General features: G+C 39.2%; 1 protein-coding gene across 1 annotated transcript; it reads right to left on the bottom strand.

Moving 5' to 3' along the window:
- Window positions 1–11,308: 11,308 nt before the first annotated feature.
- Window positions 11,309–25,213, bottom strand: LOC101848875 (eukaryotic translation initiation factor 5A-1). The gene is made up of 5 exons (XM_005094189.3): window positions 25,107–25,213; window positions 22,750–22,931; window positions 21,440–21,544; window positions 15,798–15,929; window positions 11,309–13,567 (listed from the first exon to the last, which is right to left on the bottom strand). Exons 2-5 carry the CDS (start codon window positions 22,915–22,917, stop codon window positions 13,505–13,507), a joined length of 468 nt encoding a protein of 155 aa, XP_005094246.1. The 5' UTR covers window positions 22,918–22,931; window positions 25,107–25,213; the 3' UTR covers window positions 11,309–13,504.
- Between the last annotated feature and the right edge of the window lie 884 nt (window positions 25,214–26,097).

Genomic DNA, 26,097 nt, shown 5'->3' with positions numbered 1-26,097 from the left:
AGATTGAAGAATTGTATTTGTACTCTCTCCATTTGTTCTTTACCAGGTTTGGTTTTTTTTTGTAATAGTAGTTTTTCATATCTCTTCACCCGCTTGGCTGAGTTAAGTGATGATTGTTGCTACTATGACATTGAGAGTCCTTCCTTTTTACTTCAGCTCACTTTCTGGACAAGGACATTTTTCGTTATTTGACAAGAGGGGGGAGGGGGGTGGGAACAGTTCAATTCAGTCTCTTTTATTATTACTGGTACAGTTTGTTTACGCATTTTGAAAATTGTTTGGTTTTTTATTTTTTTATTTCTCTGTTGTACCCACATTTGCAGCTTGAGTAGTGCACTTTGTCCTTTGATTAGAACATCGTTACACTTTTCTCTCTAAGAGTTTCAGGCTGGTCCTCCACATGTCCGACTCATCATTAAGATATTTGTTGTTTTATTCAGTCTATCCTCGGCCAGCTGTTCAAGTGTTCTAAAACTAAATATATTTTTTAATTGCAGTTTCATAATCTGTGGTATTGCTTGCGTTTGCTCGATAAATATTTTGTTGAAATTCAAGTAAGTTCTAAATGTTGAAAAGATTTGAAAAGGATGCATGATGTCGGTGCAATTATTTAAAGAATGAAAGTTGTTGTTTTTTTCTCTCTCCTGTAAAATTTTGCTTTCTGGACCTAGTACATTTGAACAGCTTACTGACAATAAATTATGTTTCTGTTTGTATGGATGGTGTAATGTTGACTGCATGTGTGACATTTTTAATGAGGTTGATTGAAAGTCGGTTGAATATTTATTGCCTTGAGTACTCCATTCCAACACGTTGCTCGTAGTAAGTCTGCTGTGCGAGTTGAGTGTGTATATATTACAAGAGTGGAAGTGTGTACATACATATCATTGCTGTTGGTCATTGTTCTCATTCTGGATTCTGAAGGCGTAAATGAGGTGTGGTAACATTCTATAAAAGTCGTTCTAAACATTATTAGGAAATCTGTGAGTGGTTGGCAGGCGCTCTGATTTGATTTATCCTTCTTTCATTTTTTCGAGCATCTTTCGTCTTTATCTCACCTCCTTTTCTTTGTACGTTACTCTTTAGTGACACCCCTAATCATTGGTACTTGTATGATCTAATTAGCATTGCAAGTACTGTATCTCTTACACAAGCTTACAACAAATTTTTTTTAACCTCTCTAGTAACACTGTAATCTCGCGCACTTGTAAGACCTTATTTGTGATGCAAGTGCAGTAACACGTTTTTAAAAAAAACTCAAACTGCAACAACGATCACCTCATTTGACATGATTGCAATCTCTCCGATGGTTTTTTTATTGATGGCTCAACAAGTTGTAGTCACATCCTCCGTTTGTTGTGCAGAGAGTATGGAGTTCGAGTCCTGAACCTGTTGCCCTGTGACTGTCACACGTGTCATATAGATGTTTGGGGGCGGGGGGGGAGAAATTGACTGCCTAGTGTAAGAGTCTTGTCATACGTTGCTTGTCAAAATGGGAGAACATGACAGAGTCTTACTCTAAATCAAAGCAGTTGAAATCTACTTTTGCTCAATAGTAATTGTCCTACTGTGCGGACCAGTCTGACGGATCTCCAACCAGACTATGATGGAGACTATAAGCAGACAGACTGTGGGATGGGTCTTGAGGGGGGGGGGGGGAGCAGAGATGGGACATGTTCAGACTGTAGTGACCCCAACTCTGTGGACAAGGTGTGACAAGCAGCTATTGTCCTTTGCAACAACAAAAAAAAGACCAAAATGTGTACTGTGATAGATGGTAGATGTCTCCTTCTTTCTCCCCGGCATCTACACATTCTGACCTGTGTCAGACATGGCAGGGCAGTGGTCGGTTCTTGTACTCATCAGGTTGTAGTTGAGCATTTTGTTACGGGAGTCACTTCACTTTTGAGCACCAAAGCCTTTATCGCTCTTGTCATTCAGCATTGTTGGGTGTTAAAATTTCAACCCCAAAAAAATGTTTAATCGGGTATGTTGTAGAGTTTGATAAGGCACATGGATTGGTCGTCTGAGTCTCAATTCTCTTCTTGAAATAGCGAAGGAGCTATATGAATTAAACATTTTGTATTAAGATGGCATTCTAAAGGGAATAGAACAATTTTTTGCTTCTTCTGAAAACTTGTATTTTGACATACAACGACGATGAATGACGCCGGCGATATGTACCGTTACTGTCGGCTCGTTTATTGACTTTTTGTGCGTTTGTTTTGCTGTGTGAGTGAAGTTTCCGCGGTGATTTAAGCACGACACATTGTTCATTCATCATAAGTGTCAGTTGTGGCGTGCAGTCTGTTGCACATGTTCTTTTGAGGTGTAAAGTTTTAGCTTTAGTTTTGTCCAGTCCAGCACACACGTAGCGAAACAGACACACATAATGAACAGGTTTTCAAGTCCCGAATTTGTTCTTATACGTGTAAATTCTGTGTATTTAAAATACATACGTAACAAAAAGATTTCGGTTTCCTGCCTGTTTCTTTTTGTGCAAGGTAGACTTTGTTGTCTCAATTTTCTTATGAGAAGATCATAAATATAGAATTACAAAGTTCTATCTGATAGTTTTGGTCATTTTTTAGTTACTTAGACAGTGAGATGCGAAGCTAAATGCTCAATCTGCTGTATCAAAATGGTGCGTAAGATTATTTTCAGAGTCGTTGTCAAGGTATTAAAAGAATTGCATTCGTAAAGCTTGACATGTAGTGAAACTCAAAATTTTTATCGGCACATTTCTCATTTAGGACTTTGTAATTCTCAGGTAACAAAATGGCATCTGTCACTTGAATCTTTTATACCTTTGTATGGTTGACTTAACTTAACACTTTTGTACAGTCTGCTTTGTGGAGCTGGAGAAAATTTTCCCAGCAGTAAAACACGAGAACAAAACTCTGGTGGTTTCTTTAGCTATTTTTTAATTGGAAAGATGTTGTATTTTACATAGTCCTCAACCCAGTTTCTGTTGTTTGATTATTTTTTTCCCCTGCAAGACTCTCTCTCTCTCTCTCTCTCTCTCTCTCTCTCTCTCTCCCTCTCTCTCTCTCTCCCTCTCTCTCTCTCTCCCTCCCTCTCTCTCTCCCTCCCTCTCTCTCTCTCTCTCTCTCTCTCTCTCTCTCTCTCTCTCCCTCCCTCTCTCTCTCTCTCCCTCTCTCTCTCTATCTCTCTCTCACTCACTCACTCACTCACTCACTCACTCACTCACTCACTCACTCACTCACACATACTTTGTTTAGGAGGGACAGAATACTTGGCTAGTCAACCGTACCGTTGTGTACTTTGTTACACTTTGTAGACTTGTGCATCGCGTGGGTTTGCTTGATGGGCGGGTTAAGTTACCATTTCAGACTTACCAGTGTACAGGGTATGTGTGTCTTCGGTAAGCTGACAGAACGCCTTTTTTTATTCACAGCAGTTTCTGGAAAAAGGTTTTTTTTATCAGCGTAATTATTGAAAAATAGTGTTCTCCAGAAATTTGAATTCGAATTTATTCAAAAACTAGTCACAGTTTCACACAAGTAGGGTGACTGATCAGGCTTTCGATACAGCAAATGTAAAATTTTAGCATCAAAATTTTTTTAAAGGCTCTTTGTCGGCTTACGGCGGATGTATCAATATCATGTATGTATGCATCACACACCAACAGAAATCATCTCCAGTGTCTGTGGTGTAGTAGTTAGGCATTTCGCCATCACATGCAAGAGACCTGAGTTTACATAATAATAATAATAATAATTGCATTTATATAGCGCATATCCATGCTCAAGAGCTTGCTCTATGCGCTTTACAACTATTATTACCCCAGCAGACCCTCTGAGAACACTCAGAAACATTTTCAGCTTCCGCGGAAGCATACAGTGCAAGCTGCGGATTTCACGCGCTCAAACACTATCAAACTGACAAAATCTTTCACCGTCTATAGCTGGGTACCCATTTCCACCTGGGTGAAGTGAGGAAAATTTGTGCAAAGTGCCTTTCCCAAGGACACAACGTCGGGCCCCCCGACGGGATTCGAACCCACGACCTTACGGTTGCGAGTCCGAGAGCCTAACCACTAGGCCACCGTCGCCACATGATACATGTAATAATAGCTCATCCATCTGTGTCTGAGGTCAGGATGAACAATACAACTGCGGAGGAGAATATTTCTCCAAGAGTTTACTTGATGCATTCAAACCGACTTTGATGAGGATTATTTTTTTCAGTCATCACATTTGGTAGTAGTTATTAGTGTAATTCCTGTAGGGATTTTGTTATTAAAGGAGTAATGTGTAGGTGTTGTTAGTGAAGTCCCATTGTCCTGTAATTTCCTGCTTGAACAGACATGTCATTTGTTTGTCTGTTCTGTGCTTCAGTTGTTCTCCTGAGAATGTTACAAATTGATTGCTCAGCCTAAGACTCCCATCACACGCCACTGTATAAAACAGCATACATGGTGTAGTCTCACACTAAACAGTCTTAAGTACAAAGGTTTTGTGTGCTAAGACGGGCCCACTGCTCTTTTTTTGAAACTTTTTCTTCTGTTGAACTCCCCCCAATCTTGTAAAGCCAGCGCGCATCAACAGACATGACCATGTAATTAAACTCGTGGCCATTTGCTCAAGGAAAGAATGAGTACAGAGTCCTCCCCCTCCCCCCGCCCCTCCTGCTGACTGTTTTATTCAATGCTGGGGAGGTGGTGAGGAACCAGACTCACTTCCAACATTGGCGTCGTGGTGTGGCAGTTAGACGCTTCATTGCTGCACGCTGGCGACCCGAGTTCGATTCCTAAGTGAGGAGAAATTTTTATAGAGTATCTCAGTCTTTCTGCTGGGAGGTTGTACATGTATCCCTCTCGTCCTCGGTTGGCCCTTACAAGCAGGGTCAGAAACTCGCCTTCTTTTAATGATCTAAATTCTGTGGGTAGGGGCGTAAAATCACCTATACAATATATATTATATATTTTTAAATTTGTTTTTACAATGTGGTTCTGCGCTGTGGTTATGAATTATGAGAACGCTCAAATTATTACACTAACTACAAGACAGCAGCAGAAATGTTCCCATGTAAAAATTCTTTGGCCAGCTAGCTTTGAACTGGTGTGGAGTGAGTGAGGGAAATGGCCCGTCTTAGAATGGCACAATCTTTGATTTGACCCCTCTGATGATGTATGTATAATATAACTCTGCAGCATTTTACCCAGTCTCTTCCGATGATGTGTAAGCGTAGTCTCCCATGTTCCCTGCGATCTCATTTTCCTGTCGAGACTCCACATTTTATTATAATACTACAAGGTGCAGTGTCGCCAAATGTGAGTCAAAGTAACTGTTTGTCTGTTCAACTGTGTGTCCGATTGTTATTACTGGAGTCTATTTACAGTGGAGTCCGCTTAAACTTAAACAGAACACTGTTAATCCGAAAACGGCGATAAACTGAAAGAAAAGAAAATCTCAGATTTCAGATTTTGATTGGGGTTTTTTTGGGGGGGGGGGGTTGTGAGCGGCCTCTCAAAATGTAATCAAATACCCAGTTTACCTGAAGAAAACTCGGCAGACCTTCAGATTTCAGTTTAACCGGACTCCATTGTATAAAATAGTAATCTGGCATGGTACAACTAGTAAGACCCCTTTTTGACTACGTGATGTGTGTGCGAATGCCTCAGACTTCAGACACATTTTGTCTCTCAAATGTATTTGTCATGTGATGCTGAAAAGAAACCTTGAACTCAAATTTGATATAATAATAATAATAAAAACCCTGGTACGGTAAAGGCAAGCAGTTTATTTATACAGCTTTCCCCACCCCACCCTCCTGCAGATTTGTTTTGCACACTCATTATCCAAGAGAAAATTGTTGGTTACATGTAAAATTTTGGGGTGTGATTTTTACCGGATAATAAAAGATTTTATCTCTGGTACTGTAGATTATTCATGAACGAAAACTTTGTACTGTAACAAGGCTTGCTGGGCAAACGGTAGACTGGAAAGCCTTAAACGTGGTATTCTTTGAGAAAAATTTGTGAATTATTGCAATTTATAGTACCGTAAACCTCAGGCTATTGAGCGCACCTGTGTATATGCCACTCCCATTACATTTTTTAAAAATCTGAACTTTTTCACAAATAAGCCACAGCAGATTATACCGTATAACACTATTAATTAACACAGATGTATGTTTGTTGGACCGTGTTTTTTAGGTTTACACTAAAGTGTGGTGTTGAGGTGAGGGAAATATGTACACTTTTTCCTGTGTTAGGTGTATGCTAAGAATAGACGAGGGAGCAGCAACGCTCCAGCAATCAATAAAATCTGCCAATAAGCCAATGAAAAGAAGTCGCGGCTTTTAGCCCAAACTTTACGTTATACATTTGGACATATTTGCTGTTTAAAGATTATTGAGTGAATTGATAAAGCTAAATCCAACCATACCTTTGGTGTTCGGCTAACTGTGCGTCCGCAAAATTAGATCAAGTCAAATACTTCTTGTCTAGTTATTTATTTACAAAAGTACTTGTAATTACAATTAGTGAGACTGAGACTGTAATTTGGTAATTTAAAAAAAAACAACTCTGCACAAAATTTTGAACAATTCTGGAGGAATAGGATAATAAGAAAAAAATTACTTTTTTTTTTCGAAAGAAAAAGTACCGCTTTTTTACCTGACCTAATTGGGTCAATGTGCAGCGGATTCATTTACCTCAGTAGCATATGTATGCATACGTGTTGTTGCATATTATTGCTAAATTACTATGCATAATTGCATCGTGTATTAAATTTGATTTTGCTTTTTTCTACGCTTTTTCTCGTCACATATCAGCTTGATCAAATTGTGATGGGAAAAAGTACTTTTAAGTTAATAACTTAGCATCATTACAATGTTGCTAAAAGCGAACATAATGCCCTTTAACACTTTTCACCCATGCAGCACGAGGAGCGCACTACATGTACTCTTTATCTCCACGGGCCAGGATACAGATGCGGTACATGATGCTATATATATATTATTATTATAATATCACACCGTCGCCGATCGGCGTCCTGTGGAGGCAAAGTGTTAGGAAAGCGTTCCAGTTCTAACGGAATCAAATGTTTTTAATCTCCTCCTAGACTCTACCCCTACACAGTAAGTTCAGTTTGTTTGTTTTTCTTCAGTCACTGACTTTGCAACCGACACCACCAAGAGGTAATGCACCACTATTGTGTACCAAATGTCTAGAGTTGGTTGTCAACATTTTGCTTTAAATACAGGGTAATTAAAATAGAATTTACGCCAAAGTCATCACACGATATTTCAAAAAAGAAAACCCAGACTGAGAAACACGTCCCAGTAGACACAGAAATAAAAAAAATTTCCCCTATTAAAAAAGTTGCCCCCATCTGTGACATTTCTTGAAGTTCAGCTGGACTAAACCAGTTATCCAATTTCTACCCTCTTATCATACTTAGGAGCTCAGACAATAAGGCATCCCAGCAAGAGGGAGATTATACTAAGCACGCTTTGACTTTTGACAATGTGCATTGAGCACTTATAAAAGATATAATAAAATAAAAAACCTGCAGTGAAGGTACGTACAACACATGTCCAAGCTATAGTTCTCTATTGTCTTTCGTTTTTAAAAATCGCGGGATGATTTTGGCCCATTCTTTTTTAATCACCCTGTATAATTAGAATGTGCCAGTACTGGTATGGTTTTTACGAGTTGGTTTTGAACAGAGTTCACTTCGAGGAGAGGCTTTTGGTATGCAGCTCTGTGTTCGTTTCATTGAAGTTGTTGTTATATATTATTATATTATATGTAAAAAAGTTATCAAAATACTTTATGGCTTTAAGAATAAAACAATACCCTGTTTACTCATTCATGCTTTGGTTGCTTTTCCATTTTTTCCTTCATGGTTGATTAGCAGGTGTTCTGTACTGTCAGTGTTCCTCTTATGGTTTGCTCCCTCTTTCCTTAGACTAAGAAACATCTGCCATCCTTCTCTCCAGGGTTGGGTTGATTTAAATCAGTTGATTTTTTTTATTTAAATCAACTTGATTTTTAAAATAAAAATCAGTGATTTAAATCACTTTTTTTTAAATCTATTTTTATTCAGTTTTTACATATATTTCAACATTCAGAATTCCTTTCCTTGGTTTCATAAAACAGATATAAGGTTTAGTAGACTAATATATTCATGCTTAAAAGTCTGCTTTCCCTCCTTTCACTGTAAAATAATACAGTATTCAATTTACTTTTTTTTCCATAATTGAAATCAGAGCAGGGTTGATTTAAATCAGTTGATTTTAAAAAATTTAAATCAGCTTGATTTTAAAAATAAAACTGCGTGATTTAAATCACTTTAAAAAAATGTATTCTGTTTTTACATCTTTAAACATTCAAAATTCCTTTCCTTGGTTTTATAAAACAGATATAAGGTTTAGTAGACTAATATAATCATGCTTAAAAGTCTGCTTTCCCCCTGTCACTGTAAAATAATACAGTATTCAATTTACCTTTTTTTTCATTATTGAAATTAACATTTTCTTTTTCTTTTTAGACAAACACAAGCGCGCGCACAAACACACACTGTAATAAAATGCAAGTTTATCTATGCATAATTACCCCCCCCCCCCCTTCCTTTTAGACTGACATTTTCTTCATTTTTTGTCTGTAGCCATAATTCACTGATATATATATATATATATATATATATATATATATATATATATAGCAGATTAAGGTTTTCTTTTGCAGTTGCTTAAATTAATCATTAGTTAAAATAAAGACAATGCATTTTGCACTAAAAGAACATACTTTTAGCAACCAAAAATCCCAAACTGTGTCGACATTTTTTTTTAAATAAAAAAAATCCCCAAAAAATCCGATTTAAATTTTAAAAAATCTTGGTTTAAATTTTTTTTAAATCGATTTTTTACCTTTTTATTTAAAAAATCAAAACAATCACCAACCCTGCTTCTCTCACCTGCTTTTCTTTGTATGTTATTCTCTCTTGACACCTCTAACCTTCGGCATATAAATATTTATAGGACACATTCTGTCGCATGTGCCGTAAAACTCTTAAGACAGGATAAGATAAGAGACTTTATTGTTCCAGAGGGAAATAAGGCTTTACGAACTAAAAATACTAAAATAGAAAAACACGAAAAATCTACATTTTTTAAAACTAAATGATCAGCTGATGGTGTTTTAGTTTTACAACTTGAGGCCTCACAATTCAGAGATGTTAAATTTAACTGCTCCTGCAACTTCCTCTCGATGATGCATGATGAATTTGATGATTGCAGTTGCAATCGAAATTTGTTCTATTCTAATTCTAGCAAGTATTTTACAGCGCTTGAAAAACAATTATAATGTTCAATATTATATAAGTAATAAGTGCCGAAGATCAAGTGTCACAAGAGAGAGCACCTACTATGAAAAGGTAGGACTATAATGATTGGCAGGAAAAGTCAAAGTGATGCTATGATGATGTCAGTCAATCCAAATTTGTTCTTGGTTATTCCCAGCTATCTTCTTGGGGTGGTTGACAGGTGCTCTAACTCTAATGCGGTGAGCTGGTTTCCTATCAAACTCTTTTTTTGTACATGTACATAGTAGGCCCTAATTTACTCTTAAGGTTAGTACATGTATAGTACATGTAACACTAACGCTATCCATCCCTACTAGATCTAGTTCTATCAGCACTTACGTAACTTTTAATTATAACGTTAATTTGAAAATTGTGTTGAAAATGCCATAAAACTAACAAAAGCTTAAAAAATTGGAGGATAGTATTTGTTATTGGACCGACTTGACTAACAAACAACTCAATGATGAGAACCAAGTGCCCAAGGCAGGATAACTGCAGATGAATACCAGGGTACAGCTGCGTCTCCTTCCTCCCTTTTTCAGTTTCTCTAGACGTAAACATTTTTCAACGATCTTGCAACACTATTAGGTCGTAAAAGTGCAGAAGATCAAGTGTTACACCAAGAGTAACCAACACAAAAAAATTTTTTATATTTGTTTTAGTAAGTGTTTTACAGCACTTGCAACACAATAAGGTCATATAAGTGCCAAAGATTAGAGGTGTTACAAGAGAGTTACTTTTACTTTTAGTAGAGGTTTTTCGGCGATCGCAACTGCATAAGGTCATATGAGCGCCAGAAGTTTAGAGGTGTTACAAGATAGTAACAAACACAAAAAAGGAGGGGAGATAAAGACGATAGATGTTTGATAGGAAAGAAGCAGCAAACCACACCAGAGCTCCCGCCAACCACCCACAAATTTTTAATATAAGGTGAGACAAAGACGATAGATGTTTGATAGAAAGATGCAAAGGCGAATAACCCACTACATTGTATCTCTTCTCCATCAGTCAAATCCAGGGTAAATATCACCCCCCTACCCCCTTTGGGGAATGTGGGTGTCAAGTAGTCGTGTCATTAAAATTAGCATAGAGTTCTATATTTTGGGTCAGCACCAAATGCCAGCAAAATCATCACCATAGCCTTTCTCACCCTGCATCAGGATATAGGCCACAAACACTTTCCACCTTTCCCTATCTTGGGCTAGCTTCTTGAAATATCCATGTCTTCCACTTTCCTGAACTTCCATCATGGACAGGGGTAAGTATGAACCACACCTGAATATCCACCTCCTCAAGACAGGGCAAAGTCAAAGAGAGAAACAGCTAGAAAGAAAAACTATATATACACAAGTGACAAACCCTCCCAAGCAGTCAGTTTAGTTTTAGTAGAGGTTTTACAGCTCTTGCAACTGCATAAGGTAATATGAGCGCCAGAAGATTAGAAGTGTTACAAGAGAGTAACAAACATAAAAAAGAAGAAGGAAAGATAAGGACTATAGAAGACGTTTGATAGGGAAGAAGCAAACCACACTACAGCACCCGCCAACCACCCACTCCCAAGCAGTCAAGAATGAACACAAGCAGTTTAGTGTCAAGTACAGTGCAGCCTCTCTATAGCGACATGGTGCCTAGGTTCTGATTTTTTCCTTATATTATATATCATTAAGTAATATTTTTGGTAGCCTCTCTATAACAACTCTCAAAAAACGACATTTCTTTCTGGTCCCGACGATGTCGTTATAAAGAGGCAGCACTCGGTAAGAGTTACGGGACTTGCAACACAACACAATAATACGGTCATATAAGTGTCGAAGAACAGATTGAGTTACAAGAGAGTAACATACACAAATATGAAGGAGGAGAGATAAAGATGAAAGATTTTAGAAAAGGAGAAAACAACACCAGAGCACCCACCAACCAGCTTACAATTACAATACTGAGGTACATTATATCCAAAAGAAACAGAAAAACAATTGAAGTGTTTCATTATTTTTATTTCAATAGGACAGATGAAGTGGACCTACAAAATCAAGCATCAACTCTCACACAATCAGACACATTCCAAATTTGCCCTCACACTCAAAGACACACTTTCAAACCGCCGCATGCACCCGGCCAACTTCTGAAAAACCCGTTCCAAAAAAATAAGACACATCATTAAATTACTTGGTTTGTTACCTTTAAAACAAGATCTTATTGACATGAGAACACGTACAACTGTGTGTAGACTGCACGACTGGCAGCAGCACGCGAGCTCTCAACACAGCTAGACTGCCCCCCCCCCACTGTTCGCTTTGCTACCAACCCTCCCATAGATTCTGTAAATGATTGCAATCACCAATTAAGATTATGGGGACTAATTGATTACGTTGCTCCCACTTCCACCAGTTGTTTCTTCAATGTGCACTGCCAGAGAGTACCCAAAACGAGCCGTCTCAAAATCTAAGGGAACTATCAGCAAAGATAGATGTAAACCCCAAACAATGTTACATGGAATGGAATCACAACTCGACTCTTGGATATAGGTAGAGAATTAATCCCCACAGTGTTTGTAATGCCAAGGACATCACCTGGAGAGCGGACAAGCCGAGACGCGCCTATCGCTGTCCCGCCCAGCATCGTACAACACTGACCACTCAGCTGTTTTCTTGCATAGTTCTTAATTCAAAGTTCAAATGACATAACCTCGATGGGTCAATGGGGAAACTTTTCGCAAATCGCAGTAAACATTCTCCCACTAACTCCTGACTTTCCTGTTGCACTGACAAACATGTGAATAAATGTGTCGAGGAGAGGGGGGAGGGGAAGGGCATGTGATAGAAGAAAGGATGATGTCAACAAATGCAGTTTTACAAGTTCCAACAGAGGGAAACAAATGCGAAATCAAACTTTGTGGGTCTCATCATACAGTGACAGTAAAACACCTCCTGCACTGATAACATTTCTTCCTGTCTCAACCAATGCCCATGTACACTTCAAGGTTTAAAACACAAAAGCAACAACAAAAACTCCACTCACGCCCTCAAATATTTATGACTGAAGACTTGATTTATCAATGACTGCCACATAGCACATGCATGCACAAAGACATTTCCATAGTTTGTTTTTTCCATTCCCCACTGTATGATACTACAAAAATAAGCTTCTTGCAAACATCAAGAAAAGTGGAAGTTGATAACACTGGGACCAAAAATAAAGAAAAACCATGACATTCTCAACCTCACCAGCACGTAAGAATGGTTCTGTTTGCAAAGCAACTAGTTAAATGAAAAAAAACCAAAAAAACATGCTAATATGATTTAGTAAATTGAAGAGGAGGGAACAAAGAGTGTGAGTGTGTTACAGAAATTTCTCGACAGATTTTCATTATGACTATTATTGAACACTAGATGACCAGCGATCAGGGGACACACACACACAGTTTTAAACCACCGCAGTGATAACATTCCATGTGCTCAAATTGTTGAGAAGGAAGAAAAGGCAAATTTTTGCAAACTGTCCACGACAACAGTAGCAAACCACCCACAACCTTGCTCAAAACCTGAACACGAACAGAGAACATTACGCACATGGCACAAAACTGGAAAAGACAAAAATGTCATAAACTAAATTCTACATGTGCATGCTCTACTGTCAAACCACCCCGACAAGTTTACTGAACATCATGGCATCTCGGATGAGTGGCTCCAAAAGGGGTCAGTCAATATCTTACTTCACAGTAAAGGGGGTGGGGAGGTGAAGGTTTCAGGGACAAAACCTTCAGAAAGACAGGAAAATATGCACACAAGAAACCAAATCATTACACAATGAATTAGTGTTGAATGAAAAAAAAAGTATACCTGTTATGTTGAAAATCACCACTCGCACAGTAATAGAATTTAGCACATTTTGACCCTGTAATTTTCTTCGAGCAAGAACACAATTTTCGTAGCTCAGCTGTCTTCCTTCCTGACTAAGGCCAATCAGCTAGCGAGCACAGATGGTAAAATCCAATAGGAGCCAAACGTATTCTGAAGGAAACCAAACTAGAGCAGAAGCGGCTATGAAAAAGCACAGGTCTGAACAGGATGTTTGATATTAGTGTCACAACTGCTCTTTTATACAATACAAAATTTCCAAATTCGTCAAGCATTGTCAGCCACAATGTAGGTCGTTCGTCCAGTAGAAATTTAATCCTTGGCGTTCTTGATACCCACTGCCATCTCTTCACCCATAGCCTTCAACACGGTAACCTGGGGAGGCAGAAGAAAAAAGATCAACATCACCACATGGCCATGTAAAACTGACTTGTTTTAAAAAGAGGAAACATCACTGCACATGGTCCTTTTGAGACAAAACACTAATAATTTCAGTTTCTTGGCTTTTAAGAGCAAAATTCTAGAATTCTCTCCAAATCTTACTGCCCACAAGTCAAATGTCATCAACACATTTACACTTTAACTTGCCCAGAATCGCTCGCTCTGATCAGATATCTTTAGAAACGAAGCCTCGCCATAACGAGACTCCGTGGCCGAGATTTTGTTTTATATTATAGTTATTGCAAAATGTTTCTTCTCTGTTCGATACCGAAACAAAATTTTTGGGGTTAGTTTTAGTAATAGAGCCTATCGAAGTGTGATCACGTATTCAACACTTCAAAGGTATCTCCACTTTTTAAACGGCAAAACAATTGTTGAGTTTGAAAAGTGAAACGATGGATTTAAACAAGAACAAGCAAATGACAAATCAAATAAATCAGATATTTATACTGATGAAAACGTAGCAAGAGTTTCTGGCAATTCAGATTAATCAGATGCAGAATTTAGATCTTGGGCTCAACCGCAAAGCCGAGAGTACAGGTGATGGTCAGACACCCTGATTGAATAAAGTTGCAACCTTTCAAACAGTTTGTGCCTTGTGCATACAAAAAGTCTTTTCTGAAACTAAAATCATTTCTCTTTATAAGTTTTATTTTTCCAGGATCTTTGGAATTTGTTAAGTATTCTTAAAATTTGTTTTTTAAACGCTTGTATTCATGAGAGGTGGTGGGATCCTTCTTAGGATTTGGGGGTAAACTTCCCGTCCAGACCCTTCAGGTGTAATGTGTTAAAGCAAAGTGAGTACGGAAATTTAGGGAAAGGATACATCAACTTTCCTTTTTGATTCTCCAAAACGTTACTGAAAATTGCTCAAAATGGTGGAGGTTGAAATAAAGTTCCGAGTTCAGTGTTTCCAACAGAAAAAGCAGAAAAGCCCAAGAAAGTTCCACTATGTCGCCTACCCAGAAGACATGGTACTTTTTTGTTTAGAGGATTGAAAATGCCATTTGGGAGCCTGTATGAAGAGATTACCAACTACACATTTCACTTTTCTTTTTTTTTCATCTGCATTTTTGTCTTTGTTTTACCTTACTTTTTCAGCGACACATCCTTCCCTTCCTAGCAATGTTAAATGCAAGGTCCCCAATCCACTGCCACTATTCTTATTTCCTACGAGTTTTATGGCACTTGCAACACAATAAGGTCATATAAGTGCCAAAGATTAGAGGTGTTAAAAGGGAGTAACAACAAACACACAAAAAAGGAGATGGGGAGATAAAGATGATAGATGTTTGATATGAAAGAAGGGGCAAACCACACCAGAGCACCCGCCAACCACCCATCCTGCCACTATAGTTCAATTTGTCATCACAACATTGACAGAAGGCAAATCTGGGAACCTCAATCTCAACCATGAATCATCCAGCCTGTACCCCGACTTTCCACCATTCTCACGTTCAAATGTCACATCCCTAGAGAAACTTATTCTTGGCCTTAGCATTATTTCTTTCACCAAAGATCTACCTCCCGAAGAAGCCTCACAACTGACAAGTTAGTCCAGATCTAGACAGATTTGAAAAAGTTTTTGATTCAAAGAATTTAATCTGGAAAAAAGACGCAGAGTAAAAAATAAAGGCGTCTTGTTTTCCGACTATATGTAACTTTCAGTTTGGATATGACATCCTTTACAGAGTTTCTTTGCATCCTGTGTGGCATGTCATAAAGGCAGTGAAAATGGGCACTTTTACCATGCTCTTGTCAACACTTCCTTGATAAAATTATTTAGTCCAATAAATAGGAAGATGCAGAATACAAATGAACCGAAGAGTGGAATTCAGGGACGCAACTGGACTTTTGTAAGAATTCAGGGATGCCACTGGACTTTTGTAAAAATAACTGAACATTTTTTCGACACTAGATATAGCATGCGACGAAGCAATAAATGCAACAAAACAACACCATATCAGTTCAACAATGAGAACAGACGATGCCCAAAATAATGGAAAAACCCCTGGGAATTTTTTTTTAAACTTCCAACCTCTCAGTTACAATCACCCCTCTTGTGTGTTTTGCCTCCAATTACATTCAGCAAGCCGACTACAAATACTTTTATAGGAATACAAACAAAGAGGAGGGTGGCCATTTGTTTATTCCTATTACTCACCATTATATTTTCGCCCTTTTCGACTTTCTCACTGATTTCCTTTCCAAGATCATTGTCGGGAACTTTCAAGTCTTCAGTAATATCACCACCGTCGTCCATCAGCTGAAGGTATCCATCTTCTACACCAACAGCCTGTAGCCAGAAGAATAACAAAACATGGTTTTAGTTTTATTAAAGAGTTTTACAGCATTTGCAACACAAACACAAACGAAAGTGCATCCGAATAGACGTGTTACTAGACAGTAAAATGCAAAGAAAAGAAGAAGCGATATAGACAATACATGCTTGATAGGAAAGGGGGAACAAACCACACCACCCCTTCCAACCACCCACAAACCAAGCATATAGATATATATACAGGGTTCCTGACATGAACTTCCCACCAAATTCAAGGAGATTTCAAGGAGAAAATTTCTTTAATTCAAGATTTGGTCGAGAAATTCATGACGAAAGCGTATTTCCAATAGGCCTACACTTGTCCGAAAGGAATCATAGTTTCGATTTTCCTACAAAAACTCAGACCAAGGTGACTGCCAACCCGGTTTATGTTTAAGGGGGGATGTGGGTACATTTATACCAAGTCAACATGTCAGGACTAAGGTATTTCAGTCTGTTCTTATTTACATTTTCCCCTCATCACATTCGCCTTTAGAAAAATGAATCTTGTTTTGAGCCTCAGAAAAGGCCTAGAACCAGAATATCAATAGTCAAGAACCAGCTTGGGTATCAAAGTTTATATAATAAACGTGAAAGACAAAAATTATTGCTCAACTCAAAGTAGAGTAATAACTAGAATAGCTCAAGTAGACCTATTCGTGTGAGAGGTGTAAGAACTGAGAGAGGGCAAAATGCAGTGACACTGACAATCAGCGAATCTTGAACAGAAAGCTAAAATACAGAATATACAATACATGTAATTTACAATCACCCATCCAATGAAACGGGAACCCTTTAGTTAAAAAACAAAGCTTACAGGGTTTGAATATGACGAATCCAGATTCCACACAAGGCCTGCACCAACTCGTGCTTAGCAGAGAGCTCTAGATCTATACAGTAATCAAAATTCTAAATACTAAAATCTGCTTCTCAAAGTTCAGTTTTTGTCATCCCGTGTGTGCCTTCAACCCCATCCCCCTCCCCTCCCTCGCGTGCGTCTTTAAAAAAAATCAATAGCCCCCCACTCCCGTGTCCTATACTTCTCAGCGTTCAGACTTTGAATGAACTTTGGTGACATCAACAATCACCGATAATCACGGTGTGGTGTGAACGCACAGGTTCATGGACTGGTCAAGATGGCGAGCCCAACAAGAAGTTTGCATACTTTCTTTTTCTTTTCACAAGTGAAAAAACAGACAAATGATTATTTTCATGGAGACACAGCGTTTGTAATAAACAGCCTGCATGTTACAAATGTTGCGTTATCAGACTACTACTACCGCAATTTCTGGGTGGCAACGAAAGCAGATCTTAATTTTCCAGATCGAGCCTCAGTGTCACATACACTTCCGTCTGCCCTCATAACCGCGTGTTCGCGCGAAAGTGAAAAGTACTCTTGGACGAAGAAAAGATGAACGAATATACTATCACAATCGCGACCAGCAAAAATGAATTCACTGACCGTATCGGACTTGGTTTTCAAATATTCGAGTTCCCCGATACTGATACTATTTTGACAAAAGATGGGACTTGGTAATCGCTGAGTACCGCGGCCATGGCTCTGTTCGCTGAAAAGTCTTACAGGCTTCATGACTCTGTCCACAGAGTAATTTACAACTGCTTACCAAATATTTACTACCTTCATGGCACATTTACTACCTTAACAAATTTATTTCACGACCTTGCTGGACACCCTGTCCATACCTGCCAACATTGCCTGGGCCAAAATCTGTAGTTCACACAAATTTTTGTCCAAAAATCTGTAGTTGACCTAAAAAATCTGCAGTAGGCTATATTACCACTTGCTGCATACTTAATTGGGGACCCTTCCTAATATTTTGACCCCACATACATGAGTGTGTATGCGACTTCAAACAAATGTAGAAAATGACAAAGAACAAAAAAAATAAACAATTACAATGAAAAATTAAAATTGTATCCGTCTTGAAAGAAGAGTAAATTCTAGGAACTGTGGTTTTTAAATTTTAAAAATCTATTCATAAATTTAAAAGTTATTGGGATTTTTTATTTCACAATTTTGGGGGGGCTTTGGTATTGGAAAATATTGCCAAAAAATGGGACGTTTCTTGATATATTTTGAGGAAAAACTGTTCATAAGTCAGTAATGAGTTGAAGTATATGAATGAAACTTTGCATTTTCATGTGATTTTTTGTGCAGAATCTAATTCTGGTATCACTTTTTTAAAATCTATCTTGGATCTTTAAGACTAATATTAAATTTGCATGAAAATATGTTGAATTGCGCGACATCGTTTGAACTGTGGCCGATCGCCCCTCTACACCTTAGCAAAGCAGTATTGGGAAAACCCGCAATGACGTTATTGGTAACCTGTTTAGTTTTAGCAGTTTTAACATTGTATTAAATTACTGTAAAACTCTCTGGTTTTAGGCAGTCAATCACATGCCACCTAGCGATCACGCGCCTCTTGCATGCTGGGGATGCCAGCAACTCGTGTGTTGGGTACGTGGTCTAGTTTCCAGCTCTAGTGTTTTATCAATGGATGGGTGGAAATTTTTAATTGGTACGTAAAGTGTAGGCCTACTACACACATAGATCTGAAATTTTACAGCAATAAAGAAGACACGTGGGGCGCTTGTCGGTGGCTTCTCTCTCAAAATCGGTGGATCAGTAGTTTGACCAAAAACTCGGTAGTACACAGATTTTTTCTGTAGGGTTGGCAGGTATGCCTGTCCCTTATGCATGCAGTACTCACATAATGCTATCACACGCAAGTTCACTGACAGGTCACGGAGACAGCAGGCCTGACAAGCTACAAACCGGATGAAGCTTTTTATTTTCATAATTGACAGCACATAAGTGACGAATACTGACTTTTTAGCAAGGGATGGGGATGCTCTGTTTATGATGAACCTGTATGTCACTACGTTGTAAGGCTATCAATAGAAAATTCTGGACAGTAACAAAAAGTGAAAGTGGACCTATATTTACCCAGACGACCAGCAGTATTACAGGTACTTTCTGCCTTGCCACTATAACCGCTTATTCGCAACAAAAAATTTTTTTTAATGGAGTAGACCTGCATGTGAGCCTCAACCAGATTAAAAATTTTGAGCACCCCACAACCCCCCCCCCCCCTCCTCCTTTTTGTGGGTGTCATAAAAGGAAGTACTTCCATGAAACGAGCGACTACCCCAACAAACACAATAAAGAAGAGACCTAACCCCAACCCCCCGCCCCCCCCAAAAGAACCCGCAACGGCCCTCATGATGTAAAAAAGCCAGGACAAGTCCAAAATGAGAAAGAAAAAAAAACACACCCCAAAACAAACAAGGAGGCAGCCTACAACAACGCTATAGATCAAATTAATTGGGTTTGATACAATAACAATAGAAATGGAATATGAATTCTCCATATAGTAATCTAAATAAATCTACATCTAGAAGCAGTAGCAGTAGTAGTACAACAAGTGAATAGGAATAGGCCTTGAACGAGAAATCCGCATCCGATTCCAAACAGAGGAACTCAGCTGAGTCTAATAAATTAATAAGTTAATAATAACTTACGGCGCGCACCCGATGAAATGCCATTTTTTCCGCCATTAATATTACAGCACAAACTATAATAGGGTTTGACACAAAAGAATTGGAATATGAACCCTCCATTGGGGTGTATAATGATCTATATCTAGATTTAGTAGAATAAGTGAGTAGGACTTGAATGAATCCACATAGGAACAATCAGTCAACTGACGAAATTTAAAATGGCCTCTCGAACTCCAAACTGAAAGTAGATAATTTAAGTCGCCGTCCTTTTCCGTATTCGTATTTCTACTCAGGTTCCTCGCATTTCGCACATTGTCTGATACAGGTGGGCCCAGCAATAGCATCAGCTGGCTCGCGATTGTCGGCAAACATGCAGGTCTGCCGGAAGTTATGACCGAACCAGATATGGTTTTTTATGTTCTAGAAATTAATGTATTTTCCCGGGGCAATTTACAAATTTCTTAAATTTATTTACAAATGTCTTAAACTCCTGTTGCATCCGCAGAGTTCTGTGCCGAAATTCCCGGATAACTCCTGGGGCCTGACAGTCACCCTGTTGATTCATTATTAGAATGGCCGTAGAACAAGGTATTTTTAACTCTTGTCCTGCGGGGTTAACCGGAAGAGGGCTCTTATCGATCAATGACCCACTTACGTCGCCCACGAGCTTGTGCCGCGGGGCGCCAGGGTCAGACACCAGTCACGCGAGCGTGCAGCGGCAGGTCAGGGAAACACCTCATCTTTTATAGCAAACTGATACGATCAATGAATAAGTGTTACGATAACACGAATAATTTCATTATCTCCTCGTCGGTTGATCAGAGACGTTGAGATTGGAAGTTACATCAAATCGAATAACTTTTCCAGAGTTTTCCAGATTTCACACCTATTATGAATGATAGACCTGCATGTGAGCCTCAACCAGATTGTCTGAAAATTTTGCGCAACCCCCCCCCCCCCCCCCCCCCCCCATAAGAGTCTTTGTGGGTGTGTATTCGTATTCGCATTTCTAGTCAGGTTCCGACAATTATGTCGGAAACGCCGACGTCAGCAAGAAAACGAAAGTGCCGACACAGCGGACGGGAGAAAAAGGGGCGCTGGCAGTCGGCCAGGCCTCGCACTACGCACATTGACTGATACAGGTGGGCCTAGCGATAGCATCGGCCGGCTCGCGATTGTCGGCAAACATGCAGGTCTAGAATGAACTTGCGAACAGCTGCTTATCAGCTATCTTTCGAAAGGGGATAAATATGGGATAATTTCCCAATATTGTTTTATATTCAGTTGCTCTCAAATTTCTCCCTCTGGTAGGAAAATGGTTCAAAAACCATCAAATATGATTATTTACATCAGGAAAAAACATTTGGTGTAAGAATTAGACCGTTTGAAAAGTGAGGAAAGGTGTTTGCATTGAAAGATGAAAGTCCTATTTCCTGAATATCCTTTCGAGTCCCTCAAGTGTCTAACTGGGTCAAAATGCTCATATTTCATTGGATGAACGTCTCAATCGACGCTGTTATCTCAACCAACGCCTCGCGTTGCAAAACAATGCATTAAGTTCCAGATGGACACACAGGCACAAGCAGACTGACGCACACACATGCAGACCCCGCACTAAACGAAATGCGTTGCCCGCGCGGGACGACGACTGGTCAGGGACCAGCTGTGGAGCGCCGCGCGGGATTGGGCTTATCGGGCAAACATTTATCAGGGACCAGAATCTTAAGGGTTAAGCAACCGTGCAATCCATGATTTCCTTTTTAAATTTCCATGTTTCGATCTGAAAATATCAAGTGCTTTTTTTATATTGTCCTTTCAATTCCCTTCCAACGTATGCACGAAAAAAGTGCCTGCATGCAGAAGAAATTTGATAAGGAAGGCAGAAAACCATATAGTGAATAAATTACTGTAAAAAGTTTCTACCCCAGTCTAGCAATCTCCAACCTGTGGGAGGCACACACCTGGTAATCCTGGCGATTGACCACAGGCACAGACATGTTATGTGTGGAGGGACATATATCCTCATACTTCTTGTTGGTGAACAGATCAAGTCCCACAAGATGAACCTGAGGAAAAAAATTTATAAATATGAAAAATATGTAAATAATTCTGAGGAGAGCAAAACATCTGACTAAGTGCCGTAACAAAATGCGCCACCCTACAAGCAAAGAAATCAACATAGTAAAGTTAGATGCCCACGTTGAGGATAACAGCCTTTTTTGCTGTGTGATCTGCGTTTGTGATTAAAAGTGACCAATCTGGAAAAGAATGGGTCTCCAACTTTGACAGATAAAAGCAATTCATATTTCAGGACTTCTTTTGGTCCTCTTGGGATAAAATGTATTTGAAATGCAACAAAAACATGAAAATAGCAAGACTATAACCGATTCAGTAAGTATAAAGGCTCTGCTGTCAATTCAACCCCTTTAACTTCCGTAAAAGTACATTGAGCTTCCACATTCAGTGCTTCCAACAATGCTAAAATGTAAGGAAAGTCTCAATATGCCAGGTTGTGTGTGTGTCCCCCCCCCCCCCCCCTCCAGAGGCAGCATCACGGTGGGGACCCGGACAAAAAAAATGTAATTTAGTGTCTTTAGGGGATTAAATGGCAATTGGGAGCCTGTTTGAAAAGATTGCAAATAACCCATAAAACTTTTTTTTCCTTAAGATTTTAGCTTTTTTTTCTCTTCAATTTCTTCACCTACACATCAACGGCTGAGAGCAGGAAATAAAAATCTGGCAGGTTTCTATAACTTTTATTGCTGAAAAAATTACCATAAATATTAAAAACGATAAAAATACAAGTATGGATCTTTCGATGTGGAATATCGGTAGCCCTACCTACAGCACTTTTTATGAAAGACTATAATAAGGCTAATAAGGGACCAAGTACGGAACTTTCAACAAGTATAAATTTCCATAACTACAGAAAATGGGAAGCACTTACATTTTGTTTTATTACTACCTTAACTTCAACTGACACGTGTTTCCGATAACATCTCCACCTTTAAAAAAAAAAAAACATATCGCAACTGTTTATTTTTACAGTAAAGCCTTACTAGCTACAGTACGTACATACATGCCTCAAGCAGAAAACATTTTTCCAACAGAACTCAGTCTAGACAAACTTTCAAGCATGACTGAAAAATCCTGTTTCTAATAACTCTGGAACTAGTGTGAGGCAGGATCAACTTTGCGACTATAATTATACCAATGGTTATACATTTAGCTAATGTCAAAAAAATTCAATAACTGCCCTCACTGTACTTACTTTTGCGTGACCGTGCTTGCCAGTTTTGGAAGTAGACATCTCCACAATTTTGCAGGGGCGACCTTTCAGGACCACGTGACCGTTTTTCCTCAAAGAACTGCACTGCATGGGGATGGTGGCGGATGCACCGGCATCTGCCCCCTCAAAGGTTTCTTCATGATCAGACATGTTTGGTTGCTTTTCTGAAATAAATTTTTAAGTTTGAGTCAATCCATATTCAACAACACAAAGAACAGAAATAGTAACAAAAAATCACTGCTATCGAGTAGCGAAGTGCGCTAAGGAAATAAAGCTCCACAGCGCTTCAAAGCATGAAGTCGCTACTCTTGCTCTTCCAACTCTTCCCTAGCCCTAAACTGTAACTAACATTTTACATCCCTACCAACAGTTATAATCACTAAACTAAGGAGGTGGGCTGGTTCCCATCAGGGCCAACCCAGACTGAGAAACACGTCCTAGTAGACACAACAAAAATCAAAATTTTCCCTACTTAAAAAGTTGCCCCCGTCTGTGATATTTCTTGAAGTTCAGCTGGACTAAACTAGTTATCCAATTTCTACCCTCTTATCATACTTAAGAGCTCAAACAATAAGGCATCCCAGCAAGAGGGAGATACTAAGCACACTTTGACTTTGACAATGTTCGGTTGTTTTTGTTTTTTTTCTTCTACTTTTTACATTAACTGAGACTATAACCATTAGACTCTATTACAGAAGGAAGAGGCTAGCCGTACTTAATGACGGCTAGACTGGCGTACTTATTCTTAATATGATGGCTAGACTGACCATTTTAAAAAACGAAGTGACTATTCGAACTTGAGTCCGAATATGAAAAAATGTTATTCGGACTCTGATTCTTGTCCAGCATGACATCACTTCCGACTTCCTGTTACTCGTGACTCCGGAATCCTGTCCTGCCTCACTCGTGACTCGCCTCAGGCTGGGTAGAGACGGAATCACTTTGGGCAAAATGGCGTTTTGTGTAGGAGCCGAGTTTTTATCTATGACATGATGAATTTGAGGCCGGCCTGAAAAGTTATAGCGCTTCTAATAAATGTTTATTTGTCAAGAGGTCATCAGAAGCAATTAAAGATGGCTCGTTAGCGTGTGTAGGGGTCGGATGGGCGACATGCACACGTGTGGCTGTGTGCGTGTCGAGGAGGGGGGTGGGGGCACTATCGGTCCGGGCGTTGAACGTCGCATACGTGTCAGTCTTTTTTCCCCCGGCAACTGATCACAATAATAAGCTAGTCTTGACGTAGATTCTAGATCTACGTAATGAATTGTGCGCTGGTCTATGGAATTAAAAATTGCCGTACGCTCAGCTCTACACAGCAACAAAACTTTTTCTTGGTAAACAATCGAGATGACACAGGTTTGTGTATTTGAACTTGAACTATTGTGTTTTTTTACACAGCTCATAATATGCAGGTGCCAGGTGGTCTGCTTATCTTCAATTTTACCTTTTTCTACAACAAAGAAAGTGGGAAACATGGGGGGTGGGGGGCATATCAATGAGGCGGCGGGCATAGGATCGGCAGAAAAGGTGTGGGGGAAACTAAAAAATGGCGGAAAATTGAAGAAAGCACTGAACATTAGATCTATAGAACGATAACACTTCCTTTTTTCCTGACCCGAGTCCTAATAACATTTTTTCATGGCCACCTCTATTCTCACCCGGGGTGAGAATAGTGCAGGCGAGTCTTTTGGCTATTATCACCCTGTGCGCGTTCACCGTTATAGCCTAGATCTAGATCTAGGCCAACGCAAAATTTGGTGAACGCGCACCGGGTGAGAATAGCCACAAGACTCGCCTGCACTATTCTCACTCCGGGTGAGAATAGGTGGCCTTACTCGGTGGCAATTGACAAAAAGTCAATTTTTGTCAATTGCCACAGCGTCACTCGGTGGCAATTGACACTACCAAAGTTATGTTGCTTCATTTTTCATGTCAACCAGCCTTGCATTTGGGACTGGGGATTGCACGTAATCTACACATCAGCTCAGATAAGCCTCGCCAGGATTCATGCCTGTTCTTTAGTAGAGTGGCAGCTGAGTATGAAGGTTTGGACCAAATGTCTACTTAGTCAATTGACACAATCAATGGGGCGATTACTGATGCTAATATTCCACAATCATTTTGCAGAAAGACGTGAAAAATCACCTTCACTTGATACTCCTTTATCGGAAAATATAAATAACATGAAATACAGCAATATGGCGGTCAAGGCACGGCCCGACCAGTCATCAAAAGTCAACATGATAATAGTTTGACTATCTTCCGTACAGAAAGTGAAAATTGCGATTACAGGCAATATTAGACATTCGTTAATTCATCAAAGTCAAAAGTATACTTACAATGGGCTAAAAATTACACAAAAAAATAAATTTCTACACGCAATGTGTACTATCTCACGTGTAGACAAAATACACTGCCGGTGGAAAAGAATGCGCATGCGCATGCGCTGCCCCACGTTTTAACAGACCGCGCCACCTGTTGAAATAAAAAGAGATCTGGGAGTTATCGTTTCTTGTTTCCAATACACAGGTATTGAATTGCCATGAATCATATACCTAATTTAGAAGAAGACCCACTTACATGTATAATTTGCTATCGCAACGGTCAGCCGGCCAAATACACCTACAGCTTACATGCTGATCGATTTAGCCAGAACCATCTCTAATATATAGTTAACCACGAATGAAAAATGATGGACATTATGGTGGTCAAAAACATGTTTATCGTGAACCCGTACATGAATGTGCTCTTCGAAAGATCTTTACTCCTTGCTTATATATTATATACTCTCACACACATTTGTTATTCTCTCTATTTATATCTCGCGTGCGCACACTCACAATTAACGCACACATCTACATATGGTACTATTTCTCTCTCTCTCTCTCTCTCTCTCTCTCTCTCTCTCTCTCTCTCTCTCTCTCTCTCTCTCTCTCTCTCTCACACACACACACACACACACACACACACACACACACAAACACACACACAACACACACACAACACACACACAAACGCACACACACACACACACACACACACACACACACACACACACACACACACACACACACACACACACCAGGTTGATACGTGTTGTATAAGAGAGGGAGACACGGACCCAAGTATTTTGACCCCTTTTGTCAACTCTCTGAGGAAAAGCATCCTGGTAAATTAATAAATTAAATTCAACGCTTAGGGACGCTTGCTGTTTTCGGGCACTTAGAAAATAAGTATATAATAGCTTCCTTATTGATACAGATTTTAAAATCCTGTTTTTCTCATTTGAAAGTTCATCGCAGCATTAACATGAATACCATGAAATCTATC

Source organism: Aplysia californica, unplaced genomic scaffold (assembly GCF_000002075.1).
Source record: "Aplysia californica isolate F4 #8 unplaced genomic scaffold, AplCal3.0 scaffold00077, whole genome shotgun sequence".
In the NCBI taxonomy this organism is placed as follows: Eukaryota; Metazoa; Mollusca; class Gastropoda; order Aplysiida; family Aplysiidae; genus Aplysia; species Aplysia californica.
Note: the sequence above shows the minus strand (reverse complement) of the source record. Positions and strands in the feature narration are given on the sequence as shown.